This window comes from Arachis duranensis, chromosome 2 (genome assembly GCF_000817695.3).
Source record: "Arachis duranensis cultivar V14167 chromosome 2, aradu.V14167.gnm2.J7QH, whole genome shotgun sequence".
NCBI classification, from domain to species: Eukaryota; Viridiplantae; Streptophyta; class Magnoliopsida; order Fabales; family Fabaceae; genus Arachis; species Arachis duranensis.
The window spans coordinates 8,606,481-8,633,794 of NC_029773.3; the positions used below are offsets into that span (position 1 = coordinate 8,606,481).

At 29.2% G+C, this 27,314-nt stretch overlaps 2 protein-coding genes and 1 long non-coding RNA gene across 3 annotated transcripts; all 3 read left to right on the top strand.

The window, feature by feature from the left end:
* Positions 1-2,494: 2,494 nt before the first annotated feature.
* LOC107473397 (uncharacterized) lies at positions 2,495-15,995 on the top strand. The gene is made up of 6 exons (XM_052257734.1): positions 2,495-3,169; positions 3,309-4,025; positions 4,878-5,708; positions 11,979-13,550; positions 15,118-15,846; positions 15,945-15,995. The coding sequence occupies exons 1-6, from the start codon at positions 2,495-2,497 to the stop codon at positions 15,993-15,995; spliced, it is 4,575 nt and encodes a 1,524-aa protein (XP_052113694.1).
* LOC127744779 (uncharacterized) lies at positions 15,996-17,098 on the top strand. Its single transcript, XR_008005842.1, has 2 exons — positions 15,996-16,192; positions 16,873-17,098. It is a non-coding gene; the product is annotated as an uncharacterized LOC127744779 (long non-coding RNA).
* A 3,825-nt stretch (positions 17,099-20,923) lies between these two features.
* LOC107473398 (uncharacterized) lies at positions 20,924-22,012 on the top strand. Its single transcript, XM_016092961.1, has one exon. It carries the CDS (start codon positions 20,924-20,926, stop codon positions 22,010-22,012), a length of 1,089 nt encoding a protein of 362 aa, XP_015948447.1.
* The last annotated feature ends 5,302 nt before the right edge of the window (positions 22,013-27,314 follow it).

The following is a 27,314-nucleotide window of genomic DNA, read 5'->3' on the forward strand; positions in this document are numbered from 1 at the left end:
TGTATAAGAAAGTATTTAAACATATTTTGGACTACTAATACTTATTTTAAAAAAGGCGTTTGGTATTCTTAATGTTCAATAATTGTATATGTATATATTTAAAAGTAAAGTAAAGTATAGTTTTTATCCGCAATGTTTGGGGTAAGTGCCAATGTTGTCCCTAACGTTTTAAAATTGGCTCAATGTTGTTCTGTCATTTTTGTTAACAGAATTGACTGCCGGACAAAATTAAAACAATTTTAAAATGTTAAAGACTTAAATAGGATAAAAACGTTGGAGATAAAAACAATAAAAAAAATAAATTTTAATTTTATCCTTCAATAATATCAATTTTTTACGGTAAATAGTTATTTAATTATTTTTAATCACATCTAAGTAAATTACACTTAATCACATTACTTTCATTCTAAATAAATTTATTTTTTTATAATTTTACTTTTAAAGATTTTTTACTCATTATAAAATTTTTTACTAATATCATGCCTCTTATTGTTTCTCTTCTATTTTTAACCATAATTTTTCTTTAAGTTTTCTAATTATATGTATTTGATGATAAACTCCCTAAAAGACTAGAATGTATAATGTTCTTTTACATTATTTCAGTCTTTCCTTTTCTAAGTCCGATTGTATTCATTAGTTATATATTACTTTTATTTACCTTTTAACTATTTATATAGTAGTTGTAATAATATTATTGAAAATAGATTTTATTTTGATTTATAAAAAATAAAATTAAAAAATTAAATATTATTTAAATTTTAACTATTGAAATATTATATTCATACTTTGTATATTATCTAATAGTTTTATCCTCGTAATATAATATTTAAATATAACTAAAAAATACTATAAAAGTAACAATAGAAGTTACTACGTACTTAAAATGACCTTAGTTTGATAAAATTTTTACTTTTTAAAAAGTGTAGTATTTATATGTTTGGTAAATCAAATTAAAAATAACTTTTAATAAACACAAACAACAATTATTGATAAAATAATTTTTAAAATTTAAAAATACTATAAAAGACATATTTTTAAGCGTTAAAATAAAAAATTAGTTAATATATAAATTTATATTAGACTTTTAAATTTTAAAAAGTATAAGCTAACTTTAAAAAATTACCCCTATAAATATTTTAAAAGATACCTCGATCTTTTAAAAATTACAAACACAAACACGTAATCTTTTTTTATTTACTAAACATAAAATAAAAAATTTATACTTTTAAAGAGTAGAAGCACTTTTTCAAAAAACTTTATAACAAAAGCTAAATTAAATTAAAGCCCAACATTGCAATATTATGATTTTGAGGAGTTACTGTTACTAGTTTTGTTCGTGATGCCAACTTGCAAATAGCAATGCAAGCATTTCTTTGGCGATCTCTCTTTGTTGGTTTGATTTTGTGACATTTGACTTAATTTGAATTTTTTGCTATTGCATTGTGAACCACACAACAGGTTACCATCTTTCCAAATTTGAAGAGTATTAAAGTGAGAAGCATGAAGAGTTTGAGTGGGATATGTGATAATAAATTAGAACTCCGAAAAGCCTCTTTCGAAAAGTTGGAGAGCCTAGCCATTGATGAGTGTCATAAACTGGACCATGTTTTCACTTCTAATGTGGTGGGAATATTTCAGCATGTAAGCAACTTAAGCGTTACTAATTGTAAGTCAATGAAAGCTATATTTGACCCAGCAGCTTGGGAAAAGAAGCGAACTTCTAAGGATGCAACACCCAAGTTGCAAGATGTTCATTTTGAATCACTTCCAAAATTAGAGCGTATGTTCAACATGAAGGAAAAACAGCTTGAAGAGATTCTTAAATTAAACAATTTGCATAAGATATGGGTTCAAGATTGTAAAAGGTTGGAAAACATATTTTCTGCTCCTGTCGCTAAAACACTTGAAAATAATCTTGAAGAGCTTGTGGTCTCGGATTGCTCTCAATTGAGGGAAATTGTTGCCAAGAAAGAAGAAGAAGATGCCAGCAGTCTTACTAAATTTATCTTTTTGAAACTGGCAACCATCAAATTTTTTAGACTACCAAAATTCAGGAGTTTCTATCCACCAGGAACTAAAGAAATAAAATTTCCAGCACTGAACAACTTGTCTATTGAACAATGTGACAAGTTGGAACCATTCAGAGAAGAAATCATAGATGAACAAACAAAGCCTGCCCTCTTTCCTGAAACGGTAATAACAATACCTTCAAACTCTTATTTCTATTGTTATTTCATAATAGCAGAAGAAAAATAAATTAGAATAAAATAAATAGCATTTTGATATATTTAACTTTATGCATGCTACATTAATTTTTCTGTTCATGATTTATTCCATGTAGGTAATGAACAATTTGAAGTCAATTCAAATTGAGTCGAGACATGCAACGTCATCGACTAACTGTGATTATCGAAGGGACAATCTTGAAGAGCTTCACTTATCTAGACTGAATGATACTAAAATTCTGTATTCTTTCCTTTATAGCAATCCTAATATGAAGAATCTATGCCTGAATGATGCTTCCTTTAAAGAATTGGTGCCTCTTGAAAGGCTTGCTCATATTGAAAGCTTAGGTGTTGTCCCACAGCTGAAAAGCTTGAAGTTAACAGATCTACCAGATCTTGAGAACATTGGCTTCGAAAGAGACCCAATTCTTCAAAGGATAGAGACATTGGTTTTTCAAAATTGCCCGAGTTTGAAAACCATAGCACCTTCTAATGTATTTTTCTCTCACTTGACAAAACTTGAAGTGGTTGACTGTAACGGATTAAAATATTTAATGTCACCATCAACTGCTAGAAGCTTGGGTCAACTCAACACCATGAAGGTAATTAATTGTGAATCTCTTGAGGAAATTGTATCAGAGGAAGGACAAGAAGATAATAAAGACAAAGATGACATCATTTTCAAACAATTGACGACAATTGAACTTGTGTCTCTCGAGTGCCTCGTAAGCTTTTGCAGCTCCAAGAGCTGTGCGTTTCAGTTTCCATCATTAGAGAAATTTGTGGTGAGTGCTTGTCCCGAATTGAAAAGTTTCTCCGAAGAAAAACACATGAAACCGCCGCCCAAGTTGGGAAAAGTATATGTTGTCCATGAAAAAGAGAAGGTGGAAGCGTACTGGACAAACAATTTACAAGAAACAATACGAGATATATTCAACAAAAAGGTATTGTCTAAATTTTATTATTCTTTTTCTTTTGGTGGTTCTCAAATAAATTATTTGACTCGAATAAGATTGTTTTTGAATTAGAGGTAAAGAATAGAGTAATATAGGAAATATAATTGTAAATTTAATATAATGACAGATATTTTTCAAAGGCATGGAGGAATTAAGTGTTTCTGATGATCTTGCTCATCTACAACAACTATGGCAATGCAAAGAAGAACGCCCACAAGGAGAATTGTTTAACAATTTGAAAACTTTGAAGCTGAGTGGTTGTGAGTTCGAACCATACGCAATTCCATCAAATGTTCTTTTTAGTTTCAAGAACCTAAAAGAATTGGAAGTGGATAGCTGCGAAAAAATAACAGGAATTTTTGAAATGAATGATACTGAGATCAAGGAAACATCGTTCCAACTGAAGAAGCTAACTTTGAAATGGCTTCCAAATGTGACACATGTGTGGAACCCGGAAAAACAAGGAATTCTCAGCTTCAAAAGTCTACAGATAGTGACTGTCGAATTCTGTGAGGATTTGAGAACTCTATTTCCTATAGCCTTGGCCAGAGATCTTAAGAAGCTTGAGGAACTTGATGTTACAGATTGTGATGAATTATCCAATATTATAGAAGCTGGAACTGTTGATGAAGATCTTGTGTTTCCTTGTTTAACCACATTGGCATTGTGCTATTTGCCAAATCTTACTGGCTTTTGCTCTCAGAAGTTCACTCTGGAATGCCGTGAGTTAAATTGCTTAAAGGTATTTAATTGCAACGATCAACTGGAGCTATTTCAGAGCCAACGAGAGGAAAACCAAAACAGCACTTCAACCGCTAAGCAACTACTTTTCACGAATATAAAGGTAAATAATTTATATTGTTATTTGTTATTTGTTATAATATCTTCTAAGGTGAAAGTAATTTATTATAACAACTTTTGAGTTTCATTATTCTATTTTAATAATGATTAATTTTTCATTTTATATTTATAAGACATTTTATTTTATAAGATTTAGATCTCATATCTATATTCTTAATGTTATTTGAACTTTCAAAAATAAATAGTAAGTTAGTAACTTAAAAGTTAAAACTCATTTTATCAATTATGTTGAATGAGATACACACTTTTGAATTTGAAAAGAGTATTCAATAAATACTCGTTTTTTTATATTTTCTGATGTAAGATCACTTTCTTTTTTTGTTTCTTCTCTGTTTTCTAACGAAGAAGTCTGCAAATTAAATTTTGTTTTAAATGATTGTTTATATAATTAATCATATAAAAATAATTTATGCATGTTTAGATTATTGATTAAAAAGATATTAATACTTATTTGAGGGAGTAATACACAAAAAGTTAGTTTTAGTAATAATAAACCCTATATGATAGTTATTTTGTAAAAGCTATATAATAATGAGAAATGTTTGATAACAAAAAAAAATATTAACAAAAAACAGCTAGAATTTGCTTATTTAATATTTATTAATTGTTGCAACAATTAATAAATACTAAATAAGGCAAGTTTCGACTGTGGTTTTTTTTTTTTATCTCCCTAACATTACTGATAATTATTGACTTATTGTCTATATCTAAAATAATTGATACTTATTAGAGTCAATTCCCAAATAATTTTACAATTTTGAAATAATTAATTGTTATTTTTTATAATCTTAAGCTCCAAAAAGTTATTTATGCTTATCAACCGTTTCTGTGATAGGATATTTCCAAGATGGAAAATTTGACTCTGAATTGGAGACACACTCAAGCTTTAAGTTCATGGTTGACAAAATTGAATAAGGAAAATCTTGAGAGTTTGAATGAACTTTACCTTCTTGATGATGATGAGAAAAGGAACTCTAATGTGCCAGTTAAATTATTTGAGAAGACACCCAACTTGGAAACACTGCAAGTAAGCTGTTACTGTGATGAAACCCTCAAAAATATATTGCCCTCCCATGATAATGCTAATAATAAGGAGATTCTTAGAAACTTGAAAGAATTGAACCTATCCAACTTAAATGAGTTGAAATCCATGAGTGGGGTAGAATACTTGTCAAAGCAGCTGCGTCTATTACATGTTTATTATTGTTCAAAATTGACAACAATAGTGCTACAATCTTCCTCCTTTCTAAAAGAACTGCACATAATATCATGTGATGCAATGCTGCGTCTATTCACATCTTCAACAGCGAAAATGCTAATACACCTTGAGGAGTTGCAAGTTCAGAGTTGTGATTCATTGAAAGAAATCGTGGGGGAAGAACAGCAGAGTGCAACGGAAGACCAAGTTATTGAATTTAAGCAGCTACAGAGGATTACCCTTGGATATTTGGAAAGCCTGGAATGCTTTTATTCAGGGAATGCCACTTTGAAGTTACCCTCTCTCATTCAACTGGACATAGTGAATTGCTACAAGATGAAAGTTTTCTCTCATGGAAATGTCAGCGTTTCTGGAAGGATTCAAGTTTCTTACAACTCCAGTGATGATTTGGTCTTCCACCGTGATCTTAATAATGCCGCTGTGGTAGTATTGCAGTCTCTAAGTCAGGTAACAAATAAAGTGCTCGTTTAGGTACCGTTATTTTGGTAAAAAAAAAAAATTTTAAATAAAAATATCTTTTTTTATATTTTAGTGTGTTTGGTAAATTTTTAGTAGTAAAAGTAAAAATATTAAAAAAATTAAAAAAATATTTTTTGTAATTTACATCTTTTTTTAAAAGATCTTTTTTTCTTAAAAAAAGATATTTTCATATAATAAATAAACAAAAAAGTTCTTTTATATTGTTATACCTAAATATAATTAATAAATAAAAAGATCTTCTTGTATGAGATATCCAAACATAAAATTACTTATACTTTTACATAAAATCTTTAAAAAAAAGATAAATCAAAAAAAATTTTTTAAAACTCACCCAAACAAATCCAAAGACCCTTCTCCAAATAAAATTTTACTATGTGCCACTTTGAAATATTTTCCGTAGAAAGTTAAACACTTGGTATAAACAATCGATTGGAAATATCCTTATTCAATTTTGTCAACCATGAAAAAGATAGAACTTAATTAGAAAAGATAGAACTGTATTTTTTAGTTTTATGTACATAATTAGATTAATTTTTTTTTAATATTGATCAAAGATGTGTGTTACACTATGTTTTTTACTTACTTGAATAAAAGCAAAAGGTACTATTGATCGGCAAAATTAATTTTATAAATTACCAATCTATAAATTAATTTTATGTACTATTACCAATCGATTGAAATTGGCAAAACATTCAACTTTATCCCCTTCCAATCGATTGGATTACATTACCAATCGATTGAATTTGGCTAAAACTTCAATGTCATCACTTTTCAATCGATTGTATTTGGCAAATCCATGTTGTTTTCGTGAATTTAATCGATTGAGTAATAACAACAATCGATTGTTTTGAGGCATTCATTCGATTGGAAAATATAAACAATCGATTGGTATAAGCTTTTTACCATTCTACCTTACAACTTTCAATCGATTGTTTTGTGATATAGTGTAAACCAATCGATTGAGTTATCATTCAATCGATTGTTTTGAAAAACCAATAGATTGAATTTCAAGGAAACACGATTTGGAAGCCATGGACGAACGTAACGAGATCAAAGTTAATTTTTTAATCAATTGGAATTATTAGGATGAATAAAAGAGAGGAGGAAGGTTTTTATAAACTTTAATTAGGTTTATTTAATCAGTTTAAAATTTTTTTATTTTTATATTTTAAAATTTAAAATTAATTATTTAACTTTTTTAGTAATTAGACAATAATTTTTAGAGACCATAATAAACACTTTTAACTAATTGATAAATAATTCATTTTGTGGCGATTTTAACTCAGAGAGATAGTATGGAAAAAACAAAAAGAAATTAAATAAGAGAAACCATAAAATGGATTAATCAAATAGATTTTTAGTAATAAGATACTTGATAATAATAAAATAAATAATAAGGCTCATTTTTTAACACTCAAGTAAAAGTATTAGCATTGTACTTTTTTTTAGTTAAATAAATTTTAATTAATTTATTTATTATTATTTATATAAGTGGTTTAAATTTAAAATTCTGAATTTAAAATTTAAAATTTAGAATTCACAATTTAAAGAGTATTGCATTTTTTATTTTATTTTTTTGGAATGCATTAAAATTCGCCAATAATAATTTAGTTTAAGTTTGTGTATTGCATTGAAAAAAATCATGTATTGTTCATTGTTAATAATCATTTGTTAATTGTTATTCTCTAATTGATAATAGCAATATTAATAAAGTCTTATATCTAATTGATAATATTACTCTTTTATTATATGATATTTCTAAATGATTCATAATAAAAATAATGATAGAAACTCAAGCAAAGACGTTTAAAATATTTTTAAATAAAGACGTTTGATTTTATCTATTGAATAAATTATTATATATTAGATTTTTTACATGTTTCATAAATTAAAAGTATTATCTTTATTAAAAAGTATTGATATATTTTTGAAATTGTTAATTTGACTCTGATGATAATTATTTAATTTGTTTAAAATTTAACTTTTTAATAAAATTATATTAGAAGATTGTTTTATTTTTGTTATTTTTTATAAATTTTATAATATTATTTTTTACTTTTATTTCATTATCATTTTGATCTTTTTTATTTTGGAAATTTAATAATTTTTTATGAGTTGAGTTTTTATTTACAATTTTTATAATTATTTAATAATTTTTTTTCTTTTTTCTTTCTTTTGAATATCTATATTTAAATCTACCAATTCTTAATTATTCCACTTTTAGTCTAATAATTTTTATTTATTTTTGAATGCTTTGAATAAAATTTATTGTGAAATTGAGATTTTGAAAAAAAAATATTTTATATTAATTTAAGAAATATTCAATTGATTTGAATTAATATTACTTAGAATCATTAGTATAATTATTTCTTATCGATCTTTAATTTTATTCATAATTTATATTTTTATTATTAATCTATATTTTCTTAGAGTAAGTTTTTTAATTGTGGCTAAATAACAACTTTAGAAAAAGTTATTTTGCAGTGATTTCAACTCAGAGGGATAGTATGGGAAAAAACAAAAAGAAATTAAATAAGAGAAACCATAAAGTGGATTAATCTGATAGATTTTTAGCGACAAGATACTTGGTGATAATAAAATAAATAATAAGGCTTATTTTTAAACACTTAAGTAAAAGTATTAGCATTGTACGCTTTTTTAACTACATAAATTTTAATTTTTTATTTATTTCAGTGGTTTAAATTCTAAGTTTAAAATTTAAGATTTAGAATTCCCAATTCAAAAAGTATCGCACTTTTTATTTTATTTTTTTTGGAATGCATTAAAATTCACCAATAATAATTTTGTTTAAGTTTGTGTATTGCATTGAAAAACATCATATATTGTTCATTGTTAATAATCACTTGTTAATTGTTATTCTCTAATTGATAATACCAATATTAATAAAGCCTTACCTCTAATTGATAATGTTACTCTTTTATTATATGATATTTCTAAATGATTCATAATAAAAAAAAGATAACAGAGACTCAAGCAAAAACATTTAAAATATCTTTAAATAAAAACATTTGATTTTATCTATTGAATAGATTGTTATATATTAAATTTTTGATACGTAATATAGATTAAAAACATTATCTTTATTAAAAAATATTGATATATTTTTGAAATTATTAATTTGATTCTAGTAATAATTATTTAATTTGTTTAAAATTTAACATTTTAACAAAAAATTTATTAGAGAAATGTTTTTTATGAGTTGAGTTTTTATTTATAATTTTTATATTTTTTAATTTTTTTCTTTTCTCTTACTTTTAAATATCTATTCTTTAATCTACCAATTCTTAATTATTCTATTTTAGTCTGGTAATTCTTATTTACTTTTAAATTCTTTGAATAAAACTTATTGTGAAATTGAGATTTTGAAAAAAAAATATCTTTTGTATTAGTTTAAAAAATATTTAGTGTCGTTCGAATTAATGTTAGTTAGAATTATTAGTGTAATTATTTTTTCTTTTAGGTGTTTAATTTTATTCATAATTTATATTTTTATTATTAATCTATGTTTTTTTAGAGTAAGTTTTTTAATTGTGGCTAAATAACAATTAAAAAATATTGTTTTGGAATCTTTATATAAGTGGTGCCCTAAAAAATATTATAAAAATAAAATAATAAAAATAAAAGATAATTTAAAAATAACACAAAAGAAGAGTGCTATTATTATTATTCTTGGAAATGACAAAGACTTAGTTTGAGACATCTTTTACTTTAAACAAATAACTTTATCAAATTGACTTTTGAAAGATATATTTGTAAATGTTATAATATTTTATATTTGGTAAATTAAACTAAAAGTGACTTTTAATAAGTACAAATAATAACAGCTATATTTTATAAAATAGTTTTTAAAATTTAAAATGATCATAATAAACAGAAAAATAGAGAGAATTTTGATTGTAAATGAAATTTGACATCAATAATTTAATAAAGAATAAATATTTATTAATATATAAAATTATTTTAGAAATTTTTAATTTTGATAAATATAAACTAACTTAAAAAAAATACTTCCTTAAATATTTTTAAAAATATGTCTAATTTTTTAAAATTACAAACATAAATATATAATTATTTTAATTTACCAAATATAAAATAAATTAGTGGTGTCTCTTTAAAAATTTTAACAAAACAAGGCTAACATCACTCTCCTATATTATGTTACTCTACGATATATTTTGGTACGTAGCATATCTCAAATATTCAATTAGAAAGTAGTTAAATTATTATTTTCTTTTAATACAAAAGAAATACATAAATATTTTTAACTCGAGGTTTCAAATACCAGACTGAAGAAATAGAACAATGCTACTAAATGTAAGGACATTATAATCATTTTTAGACAATAATAAAATAAGAAAAGCTAAACATAAAGAAGTGCAACTGTGATGTATAATGAAAATACCTTTAACAAATTTTCAATTTAGATTTATATTAATAGAAAAATATTTTAATTTAATAAAATTTAGTTAAAAAATGAGATAAAAATGAAAATAAGAAATAACTATAAATAGAAAAATATATCATAAAAATTTAAGGGCAAGTAATTTGAATAAAATAAATGACAATCAAGATTACTCGTATACAATTTTTATAAAAAGTTACTCATATACACTTTTTTATATAATTCTATGTAAATCACTACAGAATGTAGCGATATACAAAAATAACAAAAACCGCAGTTTCTATGTAGCACGTAAATGATCTATTTATTTTGATTTAAGTAACTTGTCTAAAATTTAATTGAGATAATTAAATAATTATTTTATGTACGTTCATTTATTTAAAAGTATTTTTATTTACCTATTATTTTAAGCATTATTAAGATTATATTCACTTTTGTGTTAATATGTGTTTTTTTTTATTTAGATAATTATTTTTATTAAACTTTTGTTCCTTAATATCTCACTTTTAACTTTCTAGGCTAATATACGTTTTTATTTTATTTTTCTGGACAAGTATTTTAAAATAAATATATGACATATTTTTTTATAATCTATTTATTTCTTTTTCTTCACCACTTTGAATTTTTTTCATCTTGATATCACTCTCATTTTTCTAAACGTCATTAAATTATCAGTTATATTTTTATTAATCAATAAATTATAAATGCATTTATTTAGAGTAATATATAAAAAGGATGCATCGAGTATAATTTTTTAAAATTGACGAAAATAAATTTTTATATGCTTTTAACATTGCATTTAATTTATGCTATTATATATATGTTTAATTTGTACCGCTTTTTTATAATATAAAGGGTAAAATATACTTTTTGTTTCTAAAGTTTGACAAAAATTTTAAAAATACTCCTAAGTTTTATTTTGTTTTAATTTTGTCCCAAAATTTTTTTTTGCAGCAAATATATCTTCAATGGCTAAATTTTCGAAAAATTTAAGACCAATCTAGCAATAATGCATAAAAATTATGCTTGATTTGCTTGTGTTGAGGGTTGTTCTTATGAAATTGTTATTGAATTGGTTTTAAATTTTTTGAAAAATTAGCCGTTAGGGGTATATTTGATGCAAATCGAAAACTTTTAGGATAAAACTAAAACAAACTAAAACTTAGAAATATTTTTAAAACTTTTATCAAACTTCAAGAACAAAAAGTATATTTTACCCTAATATAAATTAACATAAGTGGCTATAAATGTCCCTAAAATTACGTTAAATATGCTAAGAGTGGTACAAAATTCACCGGTTAAGAAATTGATCATATATCCTTTTATTATATATTGATATAAATTTTAAAAATGAAATAATGAAAATTGGCAATATATTATTTTTTTTGTTAGCATTGTTTTATGGTCACGCCAAAAGAGATAGAATTAATTAAAATAATTTTGACAAAATGATCAATGTGGGTAAATATAAAATTCCAAATCTCTATTTATAAAATGTTTAATTTGAATATAGTGGTAAGCGAGTAAGTGACAAACAAATAATTAGAAAATACATTAGGCTAACCATATCTAAACCTTTATAGATAAGTGATACATAGATTTTTTATACCAATTTTAAATTATGGGCAAAGGAACTTATATGTTGTCCATTAAATTTGATAAGATATTTAGTCATCTTTTCAATATCTATTTATTATTTTTCTATAATTAATTATATTCACCATTATTGTTATTTCTGATAAAAAATTTGAAATGTTTAAAATTTTAATTAATCTTTTTTATTATATCTATTTTCCTGACATAACAAAATTCAGGAGTATCTTGATCTTGACGATCACCCAGAGCTAAAAGATATATGGCTTGATAAAGTGCATATCCCAGCTGAGTCCTACCCCTCTGGTTTCAATTTGGAATGTCTAGTGGTGGATGAGTGTGATGAATTCTTTACAATCGCAATACTACCTTCTCATTTACTTCCCTTCTTAAGTAGATTACAAGTGTTGAAGGTGCGGAGATGCAGTTCTGTTGAAGCCATATTTAAAGTCAAAGATATACCAACAGATATTGTTATTCCTTTAAAGAAATTGACTTTGCAAAAACTTCCAAATCTGAGGCATGTTTGGAATAAGGATTCTGAAGGAAAGCTCAGTCTTCCCAAACTGGAGGAGGTTATTGTTGATGAATGTGAAAGCATAAAATCGGTGTTCCCAGAATCAGTTGGCAAGGGTAACATACAAAGGTTAGAAGTGAAGAATTGTGCAGAGTTAGTTGAAATTGTCGCTGGAGATGATGTAGCCAAACAGGTTAGCATCTTCTCCACGCTATCTTGTCTGAAGCTGTGGAATTTGCCAAATTTGGAGTGTCCATTACTACTATCGCATTTGCTACCTTCCCTTCATAAATTACAAGAGTTGGTGGTTGGAAATTGTGGTTCCTTGAAGACTATATTTTATTTGAAAGATGCACCCACAAATAAAGAAGATACAAACATGATTACTGTTATTCCTTTGAAGAAATTGACTTTGGAGAAACTTCCAACTTTGAGCCATGTTTGGAACAAGCATCCTAATGGAAAGCTCAGTCTTCCAAAATTAGAGGAGGTTATTGTTGACGAATGTGAAAGCTTAAAATCCTTGTTCCCAGAATCAGTTAACATACAGAGGTTAGAAGTGAAGAATTGTGAGAAGTTAGTTGAAGTTGTCACAAGAGATGAACTAGTCAAAGAAGAAGATGCAGATAAACAGGTTAGTATCTTCTCCAAGCTATCTTCTCTGAAGCTATGGAATTTGCCAAATCTGAGCTACATTTTTCGTGGAATGGAAGACTCTGAATTTTCATTATCAAATGCATTACTACCATTGCATTTGCTACCTTCCCTTCATAAATTGGAAGAGCTGGTGGTTGGAAATTGCGGTTCCTTTGAGACAATATTTGATGTGAAAGATGCTCCAACAAATGAAGAAGATACAAACATGATTACTGTTATTCCTTTGAAGGTATTGACTTTGGAACATTTGCCAACTCTAAACCATATTTGGAACAAGGATCCTAAAAGAAGTAGTCTCAGCTTTTCATTTCTGGAGGAAGTGGTTGTGAATGGATGTAAAAGCCTCACAAGCTTGTTGCCAGCATCATTGCTCATGTCTAACATGAAAAAGATAGAAGTGAAAAACTGTGAGGAATTAGTTGAAATTGTTACAAAAGATGAAGCAAACAATGAAGAAACAAACAAGGAGCTTATTATGTTCCCTGAGCTAATTTTATTGACTTTGCACAATTTGCCAAATCTTACATACATTTATGGTGGAATGCAAATTCTAAATTTGCCCGAGTTAAGAGAGTTGGATATTTCTCATGTTAAATTTGCAAAAGATTCCACTGCAAAGGTACGAAAGCTCCTACCTTAAAAATATTCGTAACTTTCTAATCTTGTTAGCTTTATATATGATATGTTTGTTTTTCCGTAGAATATGTAGTTTGAGTAAAGTTAGGAACCAAAACCATATCAGCCAAAATTCAGCCAAATATCTTTGGATGAATTCAAAATTTTTACGAGTTAATATATATGGATGTTTCTTTTACTAAATATCAGAATTTTCTTTTTCATATTAAATGGATATTCTTTTATATATTTTTTGAATTTGTGATTGTTGGAGGTAGATAGGTTAATGTGAGAGAAAAGAGGAAGGTTTTTATAGATTTTAATTAGGTTTATTTAATCAATTTAAAATTTTTTTAATTTTGACTTTAAAAAATTTAAAATTAATTAATTATTAATATAAATTAATGTAGTTTTGTTTAGTTTTTGGCTGATAAGCTTTTGGTTCCTTATTCTTTTCCATGTAGTTTTGAGGAAAGTGCATTTTATTTATCACAATAAGCAGCTCATTCTTATTTTATTTGTTAATAACTTAATATATCTTTCGCGCACCAATCCAAGTCTTTTAAATAATTCATAATGAGCCAAATGCATGTATCTAATATGAGAAGCTACCCAACATTACAAAATACGAGAAGCTTTTGCCATTTCTGATCTCTTGTATATGTGGTAATAGCTTATATGCACATCTAAGAGTCAATTTAAAAATTGCATGCTGAACATATAAAATTGCATATGCATATATCAATTTATATTAATAACATGTTATACGTAATAATGTTAGATATTCGTTTCAAAAATTTGTTAACATAGTTTATTTTTTTTGTCAAAAAAATATTTTTAGTCTTAGAAAAAATATACAATACTAAACTTATTTTAATTCTTTTATGATATTACTTAAAGAAATTAATACTTCTACTATACCTTTCTTTTGAAAATAAATTTATTGAAAAAAGTTAATTCTATTGATTTGTCGCCCTCGTATGTTTCAAGTATAATGTCAAATAATATTTTTAAAATTATCTGCAATAAATTCTAGTTTGGCAATGAACTCAAAAGAATTGATTCTTATTTTGAATTTAAGATTAAATTAAGAGTATCTATAAATTTTAAACAAAGAGACTGAAAATAGTGAGTTAATATTTTATTTAAAAAAATATTCAACTATTTTATAATAGACTTTGTCACAATAATACATTTTCATAACTAAAAAAAAAAAAGTGCCAAATTCTTTATTAAATTTGTTATTTACTGTTGAACAAAATGATCTTTTTTATTTAAAATATTTTTAAATTCAATTGTCATGTGAAATCTTTTTTTATTTATAACAAAAGCTATATTGATCGAGTAAAATAATCTTTTATCACATGTTATCTTCATCATCAAGAGAAGAGTAATTTCTATAACACATGTTTAACTTATAAGCTTCTGCATGGCATGCTTCATTTATTTTATTTTATTTGGAATACTTTACGCATTTTGCAACATTTAAAAAACGGAGAAGGTAAATTATGTTGTCATGTCATGATGATGGTGTGTTGTCCTTCTTACTAAGTTTGAATCCAATGGAGCAGGTTGTTACCCCTCACTTAGAGTGGCTGTCAATAGACAAGGAAGGTGTGATGATGCTTGACAAAGAACTGCTTCATTTGGAGCCCCAAAACATAAAATATCTGACATTGCAAGGCTTTAATGATATTCATGACTCAGATACCGGATCTGTCTTTGATTTCTTTCCAAAGGTTCCACTTCCCAATATTCTGATTCTTGGAGTCGCTGACAGTGCTTTCAAAGAAATATTCCCCTCACAAAAGCCTGAGATTATTCATTCACAGTCACAACTGCTTATTAGCAAATTAGAACTGAGGAATCTGCACAAGCTTGAATCCATTGGGTTACAGCACACCTGGGTGGCCTCCTCTGATCTCGCATGGCTGGAAGTTGAGGGTTGTGCATCTTTGAAGTATTTGTTCACTTCTTCAGTCGCCAAATGTCTTGTTCAACTTGAACAGTTGCACATATCCAACTGTGAAGCACTCGAAAGTTTAATGCTGGATTTTCAACCACATGATGATGGTGATCATGATGTCATCATATTCGAAAAGCTTGAGAAACTGTCTCTTAGCCAAATACCAAAACTTGAGAGCTTCTACAAAGGAAACTCAACTTTGAATTTTCCATCTTTGAAGGAAGTTGAAGTCACTGAATGCAACAAATTGGAGTATATGTTCACATTCTCAACAGCCAAAAGCTTGGAAAATTTGCATAAGATGAAGATTTCCAAATGTGAGTCATTGGAAACAGTAGTATTGACAACACAAGAGGAAGACAAACAGCATGAAGATCTCACATTCCCAGACCTCAAATATCTGACTCTTAGTGAATTGCCAAAACTTGAAAGTTTTTTCACCGGAAACACATCAACTTTGAATCTCCCAAGGCATTGGTTTGAAGTTTGCATCAGTCAATGCGAGAGCATGAAAACTTTCTCACACGGTCACGTGGAAGCACCTGAATTATGGAAGGTGGAGATAGATGGAGTTCATTGCTCAAAAGAGAATCGTCTAAACGCTACAGTTAGCCAACAATTTGAGAATCGATCGAATAAGCAGCATTGATGAGTTAATTAGTACAATCATAATTTAACATGTAAGTTATTCTCTATCTGCTCAATTTGCATCTTCTTTGACTTTTCATGTTATACGCTGCACCAAAACAATGGAGGAAGTTTCTGTTTTGAAATGTCATTTAATTTGCTTCCTCCATATTCGGTTATGTAATATTTTTGACATTGCTCATTTTATTATCCAATGCTTGTCCTTTCTGAGAATTTAAAAAAGAACAGTACAGTTAATTTGTCTTGAGTTAACTAGCCCTTGTATACAAATTCTTGCAGGAAATTTGTTGCTTGCTGAGAGAAGCTTATTTTCAATGCATGCATTTGTTACCAGTTAGCCTCGCAAAACTAGTAGTCTAATCAAGGAGTAATGGACGAATAAATAAGGATGGTTAGTAAGAATTTTTTTTTATTTTAAAAAATAAATAAAGTTGGAAATGGTTATGGTTTCATTGTGTATGGATACAATCCATGATTATGACAAATTGACAACTAAAATTATTAGCCAAGTAACCAGTTAGCTAGAAAAAAACACAAGTTAATTTGACGCAGTTACATATTTCTTTTTGCTACAGGAAAGTCTTACTATAATAAGTTTGGGTAACAATCATTCAAGTCAAATCATAAAGAATGTTGCTTTTTTCAATCTTGTAACTTTTTTAACTTTAGTCAATATTATCTAATACAATTTTTTGTGAAACTTATTTTTTAGGTTCTATGGGACACCAAATGCAGGAGGAGAATATAAGTAGATCCCATCAAAGCAACAAATATTCATTTCTGTTTGAGTGTGGTGTGTTGTGCATGATATAAATAAATCCCCTGTATTATTTGCAGGAAGAAGTGTATGATTACTTTTTAACTTTTTAAGTGACAAAGCTATAAGCTAAGTGTGTTTTATGAATAAATTATATTTTGGATTTTTATACAAGATATAAGGTGTGTGTGGTTAAGTTATTGAGAGCATTACTGTACTTTCATATATGACAGTAGATTGTAATGATTTTACAATATTGAAGGAGTGCGTGGTTTGTGTTCTAAGAACCGAGTTAAAACTTAAAAATGGCATGTAGATATATTTTTTATTTCTACATAACACCATTTTAATGCATAACTTTGACCTTATGTTACTATAAAAATTCAAGTTGTGTATGCCTTTACTTGTAAACAGCGTGTTGCTATGGTAACTATGACATGTATATTTTCTTTTTAAAAAATTGTGATTGTTAGATAAGATCGTATTATTTATAAATATACTGCCACTAATATACTGCTAGCAAATAATAAAGATGAGTGTCTGGGCAAGATTAATTGGATATAATTATTTCATGCAACTCTTTCCATAATAGTGCAATATGTTTCCTTTTACAATATTTAAGATCAGAGGCATCCTCAACTCTATCACAACATGAACAAATTTTGGAATACAATCTTGAGCAATAAGAAAGGAAGTCAACTACAAATAAAAATAGAAAATCATAATACCCGTCAGAAGAACAAATGCCAAGAGCAAGAAGATCTTCTAATGTTGTTGGTAGCATATATGTCAATAGTGAAGCAGATAAACCATCCACACCCCTCCACCAAAAGTCGATAAAAACTAATATTAAAAAAATGTTCAGATATATTGACAATATCATAACTAAATTTAAGTAACAATAAGTAAACAAATAAATAATGATGTCAAATACAAAAAGAAAACAATAAAGAAAACTTTTGTTACTTAAGAAGATTCACATGAGGTGGGATTCACAATAGTGCAAAGCTTGCAAGGATCAACACGCACAACATAGTGCGGTATTGCAAAAACACTAAACGAAAAAATAAGTAAAAAATGACGCAGCAACATAATAGATGAGTCAAGCACCAGAAGCAAGTAAACTCGAAGCCTCAGGATAAGACATCTTGGCTCCTTGCAAATTCCACGAGACAAAAATGGGTATCTTCACCTTCTCACACACAGAATTGACTTCCTGGCTAAGATCTTTCGGATCATCATTATCATATATAAGAAAATCAGCACCTTCGGATTTATTTGCTTTTACTGTAGTATCTAATGTTTGGACAATCCTAGCTACCGAGGGAAGTACCACCGATTCAGATTTCGAATCCAAATAGTATTTCTAGCAACAACAGTGGGGAGACCTCAAAGAGAGAAAAGAATATAGAAAGCAGATACGACGTAAGACATTAAAAACAAGTGAATTTTTTTCTTTGTTGGTATAATTTATGCTAAAAGAATAAATAGAATTTAAATTATGCAAATATCATAAATCAGAATCGTTAATGATAAGGCTGTTTATATGTAAATCGAATAAAATTGATTCGATGTATCATATGTATTCTATACAAGTAGTAAGTCGAGTTGATTCACTATGCATATACACAGTAAAACATTATTTTACTACTTATACATATTATTGAGGCATTTTCTTTTTAAGTTAAGAGTGTAATTTTGATATACTTACATCCAATCACATATGTTCATTTGGATGACTATTCATGTAATTGGATGTACATGTAAAATTATTTTATATTGACAGTGTATGAAAATTAAATTCTTAAGGTAATCGTTATTAACTTTAAAATATAAATGTCAATAAAAAAATACTCTTATTTGGATTCAAATAAAATATTAAAAAATCAAAACTAATAAGAATAGAAATATAACTTTTGTATTTTAGTTCAAATTTTAAAAATTTATATTTTTATAAATTTGTTATGAATTTAAAACGGAACAATAAACAATTTTTAAAAATTCATTAAAAATCATCATTTGACTCATTAATATCTAAAGAATTATTATCAAGACTTTTGATGTTAAAAAAATATTATAAAGTATAGCGTAATATAGGAGTTAAAACTTGGATTTTCCAAAGTTAGAAGTAACAAATAGTTATTCAATATAAAACGACCAACTATATTTATACAATATGTAATTTGAGAAATAATTAAAATATGATATCAATTGAAATATCATTTAATTTGGGGTAAATCACTATATAAAGCCAAGGGAAGCAAAAAATTATACAAATTCGCCAAACCAAAAATTATTTCATAAATCAACCAATGCACATTTCTATATAGTTCGAATTAGGTTGTTTCGAACTTGATTTATATATAATTCGAATCACCTTGATTCGAATTACACACACGCACACGCCCACTAATTCGAATCAACCTGATTCGAATTACACACATACAATAATTCGAATCAGGTTGATTAAGAATTACACCCTGATTTATTAAAAAAACTAATAATATATTTAATTACGAGATTTCTTTAAAATATTAATGAGCTATCAATTCGAATTCCATACTGTTGATTGAAAAATATTTTTGATACAAATAAGATGAGTCGAAACAAATCGTATGGTTTTTTCGAAGAAGATACATGGTCGAGATGAAGTTGAAAGTAATCGGCTTTAATTCAGGTGATTGTGCTGCTGATCGAAAAAGTCAAATCGAGTAAGAGTCTCGATTCGAAGAATAAAGAAGAGCTTTCGAAGAGCCGTTCGAACATTGATGGAAGCGTGAAAGTTCGTGACTTTTATCACACGAGAAAAATATTGAAAATATCTACAATCACATAATGGGAACGGTTACCAAGAGTGATGGCATTTTGAATTTGTAATTTTTCATTTAATTGTAATTAATTGTAATTAAGTTAACCGTTATGTAAGATAATCTATAAATACTGTGAAGCATTAGGGAATAGGGGTTGAAACTTTTATTCAGAAAAACACTCTAAACATTCTCACATCTCAGCGATTTCCTGAGTTTGTGATCGAGTTATACTTTCTGTAAGGTTCCTTCCACTTTCTTCTTCAATTTATTTTCCTTTCTGTAAAATTTAACATTTCAAATAAGCTTATTCTTCCAGTGTTCTTTATTTCTTTTGTCTATTTAATTGTTCTGCATTTTATTCTATTTGATGAATCTTTCAATTTAATTTAAATTATCGTTATTGCTTTTTCTTTTAATTTTCAAGCGAATCTTCCTTTCATAATTTATTTAGTCTTTATTCAAGAATTTTAATTTCTGAATTGTATTTATTAATTTTACAAATTTATTTTTATTTTCATTGTCAAAATGTGTCTAATTGAAGACGCTTTGATGCACTTCTAGAAAATTGGTACTCGCACAGAGAAGTTGGTTTCATTCCCAAACCATTAGAATCAAATCACCATCAATTTGCTAAAAATCGACAAAACAAATTGACACGCCCGGTGGGACAGTTTTAAATCGAAGTGTGTCAAAATAGTGGTTTTACACAAATTTCTTGGTGTATGCGATTATGAAGTGGGAAAATCATTCACATGGATGATGAATTATCAAATGTGAATGGTGGTTCGTCCACCAATGATAGCATACCAGTATCCATGCAACAAGCCGACGTGTCTTCGCGTTTGGAAGGTGCAATCGGAACTAAAAGCATAGTCGTCACGACTATTCAGACTGGAAATGTTGGACGTAATACTCGTCCACGAGGCCCTGCGCCACCATATCAACCTCCATTAACCGCTGGTTGGCCCTGTTAAGGTCTTCCTACTGGTTATACCCCACCGGTGGGTGAATTTATGCCACCTATCTGCTTTGGAAATACTAATGGAGTGAATAATATGCAAAACTCAGAACAATACTCTGAATATTCTCATGAGTATCATGTGGGCTCCACTTTGAATGCTACCAATTCAATGGCAATATATCGACAAAAAGTGAAGGAGAGTCACCATGATTTGGTTAATTTGTTGACTCAGTAAATGACTACAATCTTGAATCCTATGATGGCTGGTCATGAATCGAGATTCGAGCGTCTGGCCAGACAAGTTGAAAGGATTGCTCGAATCATCGATTATGATGAAGGCGAGGCGCATAACGCTCGAGGGAATAATGTGGGGATGGAAAATATTTTTCAAAATGAAAATCATATTCCAAATCGAGAAAATCCTCGCCTGGTTCATCGAAATGAAAATGCTGATAATGTTTTACATGGATTACGTGGTGATCGTTATCAGGTTACTCGAATTGTAGAAGAGGTTTTAAATTGGGTTGGATTAAATATTGGTTTCATGAATCAGCCACATTTTGTATCTGCTTTTCCCCAAGTAGTTCAAAAGGCTGAGGTACCAAGAGGGGTGAAAAATCAGAAAATAACCACAAAATTTGCTGGAAAAGTTGGAGAATCAACAACTGAACATGTTGTTCGTTATTCAGTCGAGATTGGGAACTTAGCCAATGATGAAAATTTGAAAATGAAATGTTTTCCTTCATCATTGACAAAAAATGCATTTACATGGTTCTCGAATCTTAGACCAAATTCGACTACAACGTGGAATCAGTTGGAAACTGCTTTTCATGCTCAATTTTATCGAGGGAAAATGAACGTAGCAGTTCCCGATTTAGTAGCTTTGAAACGTGAAGATGGTGAAACTATCGATGACTATTTAATACATTTCAAAAATGCTAGAAGTAGGTGCTATGTAACATTACCTGAAAATGAAATAGTGAAGATAGCAACCATGGGATTGAAATTTTATATGCGCAGGAAGTTGCTTAATATGCATATTCCTGACTTGGCTCACTTGGCTGAAAAAGTTCGGCAGATTGAGCTTATGAAAAAGGAGAAAGAAAAACATAAAACTGAACAGAGGTCGAAGAGTAAACCGTTTACTCGAAAAGAGAAGGTTGCTTATGTAACTATGGAATTCTCAGAGGAAGAAATCGATTTCGAAACAGAAGTCGATTTGGCCGAACTTAAGAAAAGACCTCCATATGTTTGTTCCTTATTGAAAAAACTCCCTAGTAGTGAAAAGTCGAATGATTCAAGGGGTTGGGATTGTTCTTCTTGAAGACTTCGAAAGGCTAGCCCATGGACCAGGTTGAGGAAGTTTCCGATTACCTGGTAACTTTGCATAATTATTTAAATAATTTTCATGTTTTAGAAAATAAAGATGATTCTTCCGATAAAGTTGAATCAGATAGGATTAGTAAATCTACTAGTTGTAGTGTGTTTGATTCGACACCTCTAGTCGAATGTAGTTACGATATTTCTATTACTTGTAATTAAGTTAATGATGTGAGTCAGACTGCCGATTTAATACCAGAGGCTCACTGTGTAGAAAATAAATGTAGTAATGAATTAATCAATGATCAAGTTTCTCCTATCTTTGATTCTATTGATTTTACTTTTGATTGTATTTACGATTTGGAGCCTTTGGGGTTTGAAAAGAATTCAATCGAGGATGATCATTATAAAGGGTTTGAATCTCAAGATCCTTTAGAAAAAATTAATTTGGGAACTCATGATGATATTCGAATTACATATGTTTGTAAAATTCTCGTTGATCCTTTTCGAACTGAGCTTTTTGATTTGTTACATGAGTTTAAAGATTGCTTCGCATGGGATTATCATGAAATGCCCGGTCTTGATCGTTTATTAGTAGAACATCGATTAGCATTAAAACCTAATGCTCGACCTGTGAAACAAACCCCAAGACGTTTTGCTCCTGAAATCAATATAAAAATTAAAGAAGAGATAGAACGCTTGATCAAAGCAAAATTTATTCGAACGGCTCATTATGTGGAGTGGGTGTCGAATATTGTTCCAGTGATGAAGAAAAATGGAAAATTGAGGGTATGTATCGATTTTCGAGATTTGAATAATGCAACCCCAAAGGATGAATATTTCATGCCAATTGCGGATATGTTAATCGATTCTGCAGCAGGAAATTAAATCCTTAGTTTCATGGATGGTTATTCTGGATATAACCAAATTTTTATTACGAAAGAAGATGTGGCTAAAACTGCCTTTCGTTGTCTTGGAGCGTTGGGGACGTATGAATGGGTGGTTATGCCTTTTGGTTTGAAAAATGCTGGAGCAACTTATCAACGGGCAATGAATGTCATTTTCCATGAGTTTATTAGAAAATTTATGGAGGTGTATATCGATGACGTGATGGTCAAATCAATTTCTGTCAGTGAACATCTAGACCACTTAAGAAAAGCGTTTCTGACTATGAGAAAGAAAGGATTGAAAATGAATCCTTTAAAATGTGCTTTTGGGGTATCAGCTAGAAATTTCTTAGGTTTCGTTGTCCATAAAAAGGGGATAGCTATCAATAAGAACAAAGCAGATGCAATATTAGCTTTGTATGTACCCAAATCGAAAAAAGAAGTACAATCATTTTTGGAGAAGATAAATTATCTTTGAAGGTTCATTTCGAATCTTTCAGATCGAACAAGGATGTTTGCGCCTTTAATAAAATTAAAGAATGGTTCAAAATTCGAATGGACCACAGAGCATCAGTTAGTGTTCGATTCGATTAAAACATATTTATCGAAGGCCCCAATAATGGCAAATTTTCGTCCATTTGAACCTTTGAAATTGTACATCGCTGCATCTGAAGATACTATAGGGTGTATGTTGTCCCAAGATGGTGAAGACGGACATGAGAAGGCAGTTTACTACCTTAGACGAGTCTTAATTGATATCGAGATGAGGTATTCCCCAATCGAAAAATTATGTTTGTCATTATATCATGCTTGTATGAAGTTAAAGTGTTATATGGTGGCTAAATCGGTAAAGGTGATAGCATAGACCGATGTTATTAAATATATGCTTAGTTTCCTTATGCTAAGGGGGCGTTTGGGGAAATGGATGTTAGCATTAACGGAGTTCGATTTGCAATATGTCCTAGCAAAGGCTGTTAAGGGGTCAGGTCATTGCAGATTTTCTTATAGATAATCCAAAAGATCTGAATGACCAGAGGGCAAATATAGTTGATGTAGAGGTCAACTATTGGAAATTGTATTTTGATAGATCTAAGCACAAATATGGTGCAGGGGTTGGAATCCTCATTATCTCGCCAGAGGGTATTCCGTCAGAATTTTTGTTCGAATTAAAGTATCCTTGCTCTAATAATGTCGCTAAATATGAGGCTTTAATTTTAGGTCTCGAAATTTTAATCGACAAAGGAGTTTTAGAGGTTTAAATTCTAGGAGATTCACAGTTGGTTTTAAAGCAGTTATCAAAGGAGTTTAAATGTAATAATGAGACGTTACAGAAATATTTAGTAACTGCTTGAGAGTTGTTAACGTCTTTTCGAAAGGTATCTTTGGTACATATCCCTAGAATTCATAATGAGATTGCCAATGAGTTGGCTCAAATTGCTTCGAGGTATCGGATTGGCCCAGAAACTATTAAGAAGTTATCTAGTATCCATCAAATTTTAGTACCAGCAAATGAAAAAGAAGTGCTGTGTATGAATGAATGGGAGGACTCTGATTGGAGAAAGACTATTGCTCAATATTTGAAAGATTCCAATACCACAGTTGATAAAAAAAATAAAATTACGAGCAATGAATTTTGTTTTATTGGCTGATGAATTATATAAAAAAGGGATTGATGGAAGTTTGATGAGATGCTTGAGTCGGGAAGATCAGAATGTTGCCTTGGGTGAAGTTTATAATGGAATTTGTGGTGCTCATCAAGCAGGAAAGAAAATGAGATGGGTGTTATATCGTAATCATGCATATTGGCCATCTATGATAAAAGATTGTATTGATTATGCAAAGGCATGTCAAGAATGTCAGAAACATGGTTCGATTCAACAAATTTCAGCAGTCGAATTACATTCGATAATAAAGCCATGGCCATTTAGAGGTTGGGCTTTGGATCTAATTGGGTTGATTCACCCTCCTTCATCGAAACAACACAAAATCATTTTGGTGGCTATCGATTATTTCACAAAATGGGTTGAAGCTATTCTGTTAGTAGAAGTTAGTCAAAATGAGATAATTGACTTTATTGAGAAAAATATTATCCATCGATTTGGAATTCCTCAGACTTTAAGTACTGATCAAGGGACCATGTTTACTGGTCAGCGAATTAAAAATTTTGTGGCCTCGAGAAATATTAATATGGTTACTTCGACTCCCTATTATGCACAAGCTAATGGGCAAGTAGAGGCAGCGAATAAGATATTGATAGGTTTAATTAAAAAGCATATCGGGAATAGGCCTCGAACATGGCATGAGACTTTAAGTCAAGTATTATGGGCTTATCGAAACTCACTCAGGTGTTCGACAGAAACTTCACCTTATAAATTGGTGTATGGCCATGATGCAATATTACCATTAGAAATTAATTTGAATACTTTAAGAGTGTCAAAACAGAATAACTTGCCAGTCAATGATTATTGGAATGTAATGTTTGATAAATTGAATGAGTTAGATTCGGAGTAGATCTTAGCGTTGGAAAATATAATTCGACAGAAAGAAAATATTGCTCGAAGTTATAATCGTCGAATTAAAGAAAAGTCTTTCAGGGTAGGCGATTTGGTTTTAAAAGTTATTTTACCTATGGAAAAGAAGTCGAGATTTCTAGGTAAGTGGTTCCATAGTTGGGAAGGTCCTTTTCAAGTGATAGGTACATATTCCGGGAATGCCTATCAGATTAAAGATATTGAATCAGGAAAAGTGATTAACTCGATCAATGAGAAATACTTAAAACATTTCTATTGTTGGCAAGCTTAAAAAGTTTAACATATATTAAAGATTAGAAAGGATAGAAATTGCTACAAAATAAAGTTAGAAACGAAAGGAATTCAAGATGCTAATAGCTTTGCTAAATCGGAGTGCAGTTTTGTTCTCTTGTTTTCCAGGAGTGTAAGCACTTCAATCTGCCTGAACTTGTTAGCTTGGATTTTTTCAAGTTGTTTTTCATATTCTCCTCGTTCAGTATCTGAGTGAAACAAGTTTCTGGATAAGGAGGTGTTGTTCTTGTTGGGTTGCAGCAAGAGGTTTGGCTATAGTGGCTCGATTCTGGCGGATGGTAGCAAGTTATTCTTGACTTCTTCTTGATCATGAAAAGCTTGTACAGAGATAGCATGAGAGATTTTCAGATCAAATTCTTCACGAGAAATTTGAATGGGTTGAGCAGTTGCAAGAACATTTTCTATTTTTGATTTGGCTATGGCTTCTTCATTTTCAGTTTCTTGAAGTTGAAACTGAGATGCAACATTCTCATTGAGAAGCGGTTTGAATTCTTAAATCGAAGAAGAATATGGTGTGTTGGATGGGAGTTCAAAAGAGAATTTCAAAACATCAGCCGAGATTTGGTTGAGAATTGGATCATTAACCCAGGTGGTAGGAGGGTGATCCAAGAGTTTGATGAGTGATCGAAGTTGTTCCCGAGTAGTAGAATCTAATTCAATCAAAGGCTTTGATGTAATAGGTCTTGAAATTATCGATACAGGCACTGGTACTTTGCTTTCTTGAATAATTTTATTCAAAATATAAGTCAAATCTTCCAAAGTAGCACTGGTTAGAGTGGTAGGAACATTTGATGTTTCTGGTCTTGGTCCTGGAGGAGTTTGGAGTGAAGGATTAGGTTGTAACTATGGAGGGGTCTCTACAACCTTGGATCGAGAGGAATCTGAATTAGTAGTGTCAGCAGCTTTAGAAGCAGAATCGGAGTCTGGAACTGTTTGGTTCTCTTTAGTTGGAGCAGCTTGATTGTTGAGTGAAGGTGATTCAAATGGATGGGTTATTTCTGGAGATTGCTGCAGAGGATTTTCCATAAGATCAATCACTTGTGTTGTGTGGATAAAAGGTGGATGCGGAGTGATCTGGATCATTTTGTTGTTGAGGGATTAACTAATCGAGAGCTCCAGTGAAAGAAGTGGCCTGGGCAACATTAATGGGCTAATATAAAAGGTACACAATTATGAATTTAAGATTTATTTTAAACTAAGTGAGAAGTGTGTAGTTATGGGTGTGTTACCTGAGGAATTCTGGATCTTAGTATTAGTTGAGTACCAGGATCAGAATCGGCTGAATTTTCCAATTGAGAGGAGACAGCGAGGGAATCTTTATTGGTTGGTTCACTCTCATCCGCACTCTTGCTTGACGATTGCAAAATTAGCTGTTAAAAATCCAAGATCAATTATGTTTTGATAAAGTACATAAGAGTAATATTCAGACGATGTTTCGAATTTGAAAGTAAAGTCATGAATGAAAGGGTTACTCTGCGAGAAGTCCTAGTAGGAGTTCTTTTGATCTTATGCGGTGGTGGCCGAGCAGCTTCAGTTTTCCTTTTGTGTGATCTTTTTGGAGAATTTTCAGTAACAGCTGTTCGAATAGCATTTTGTT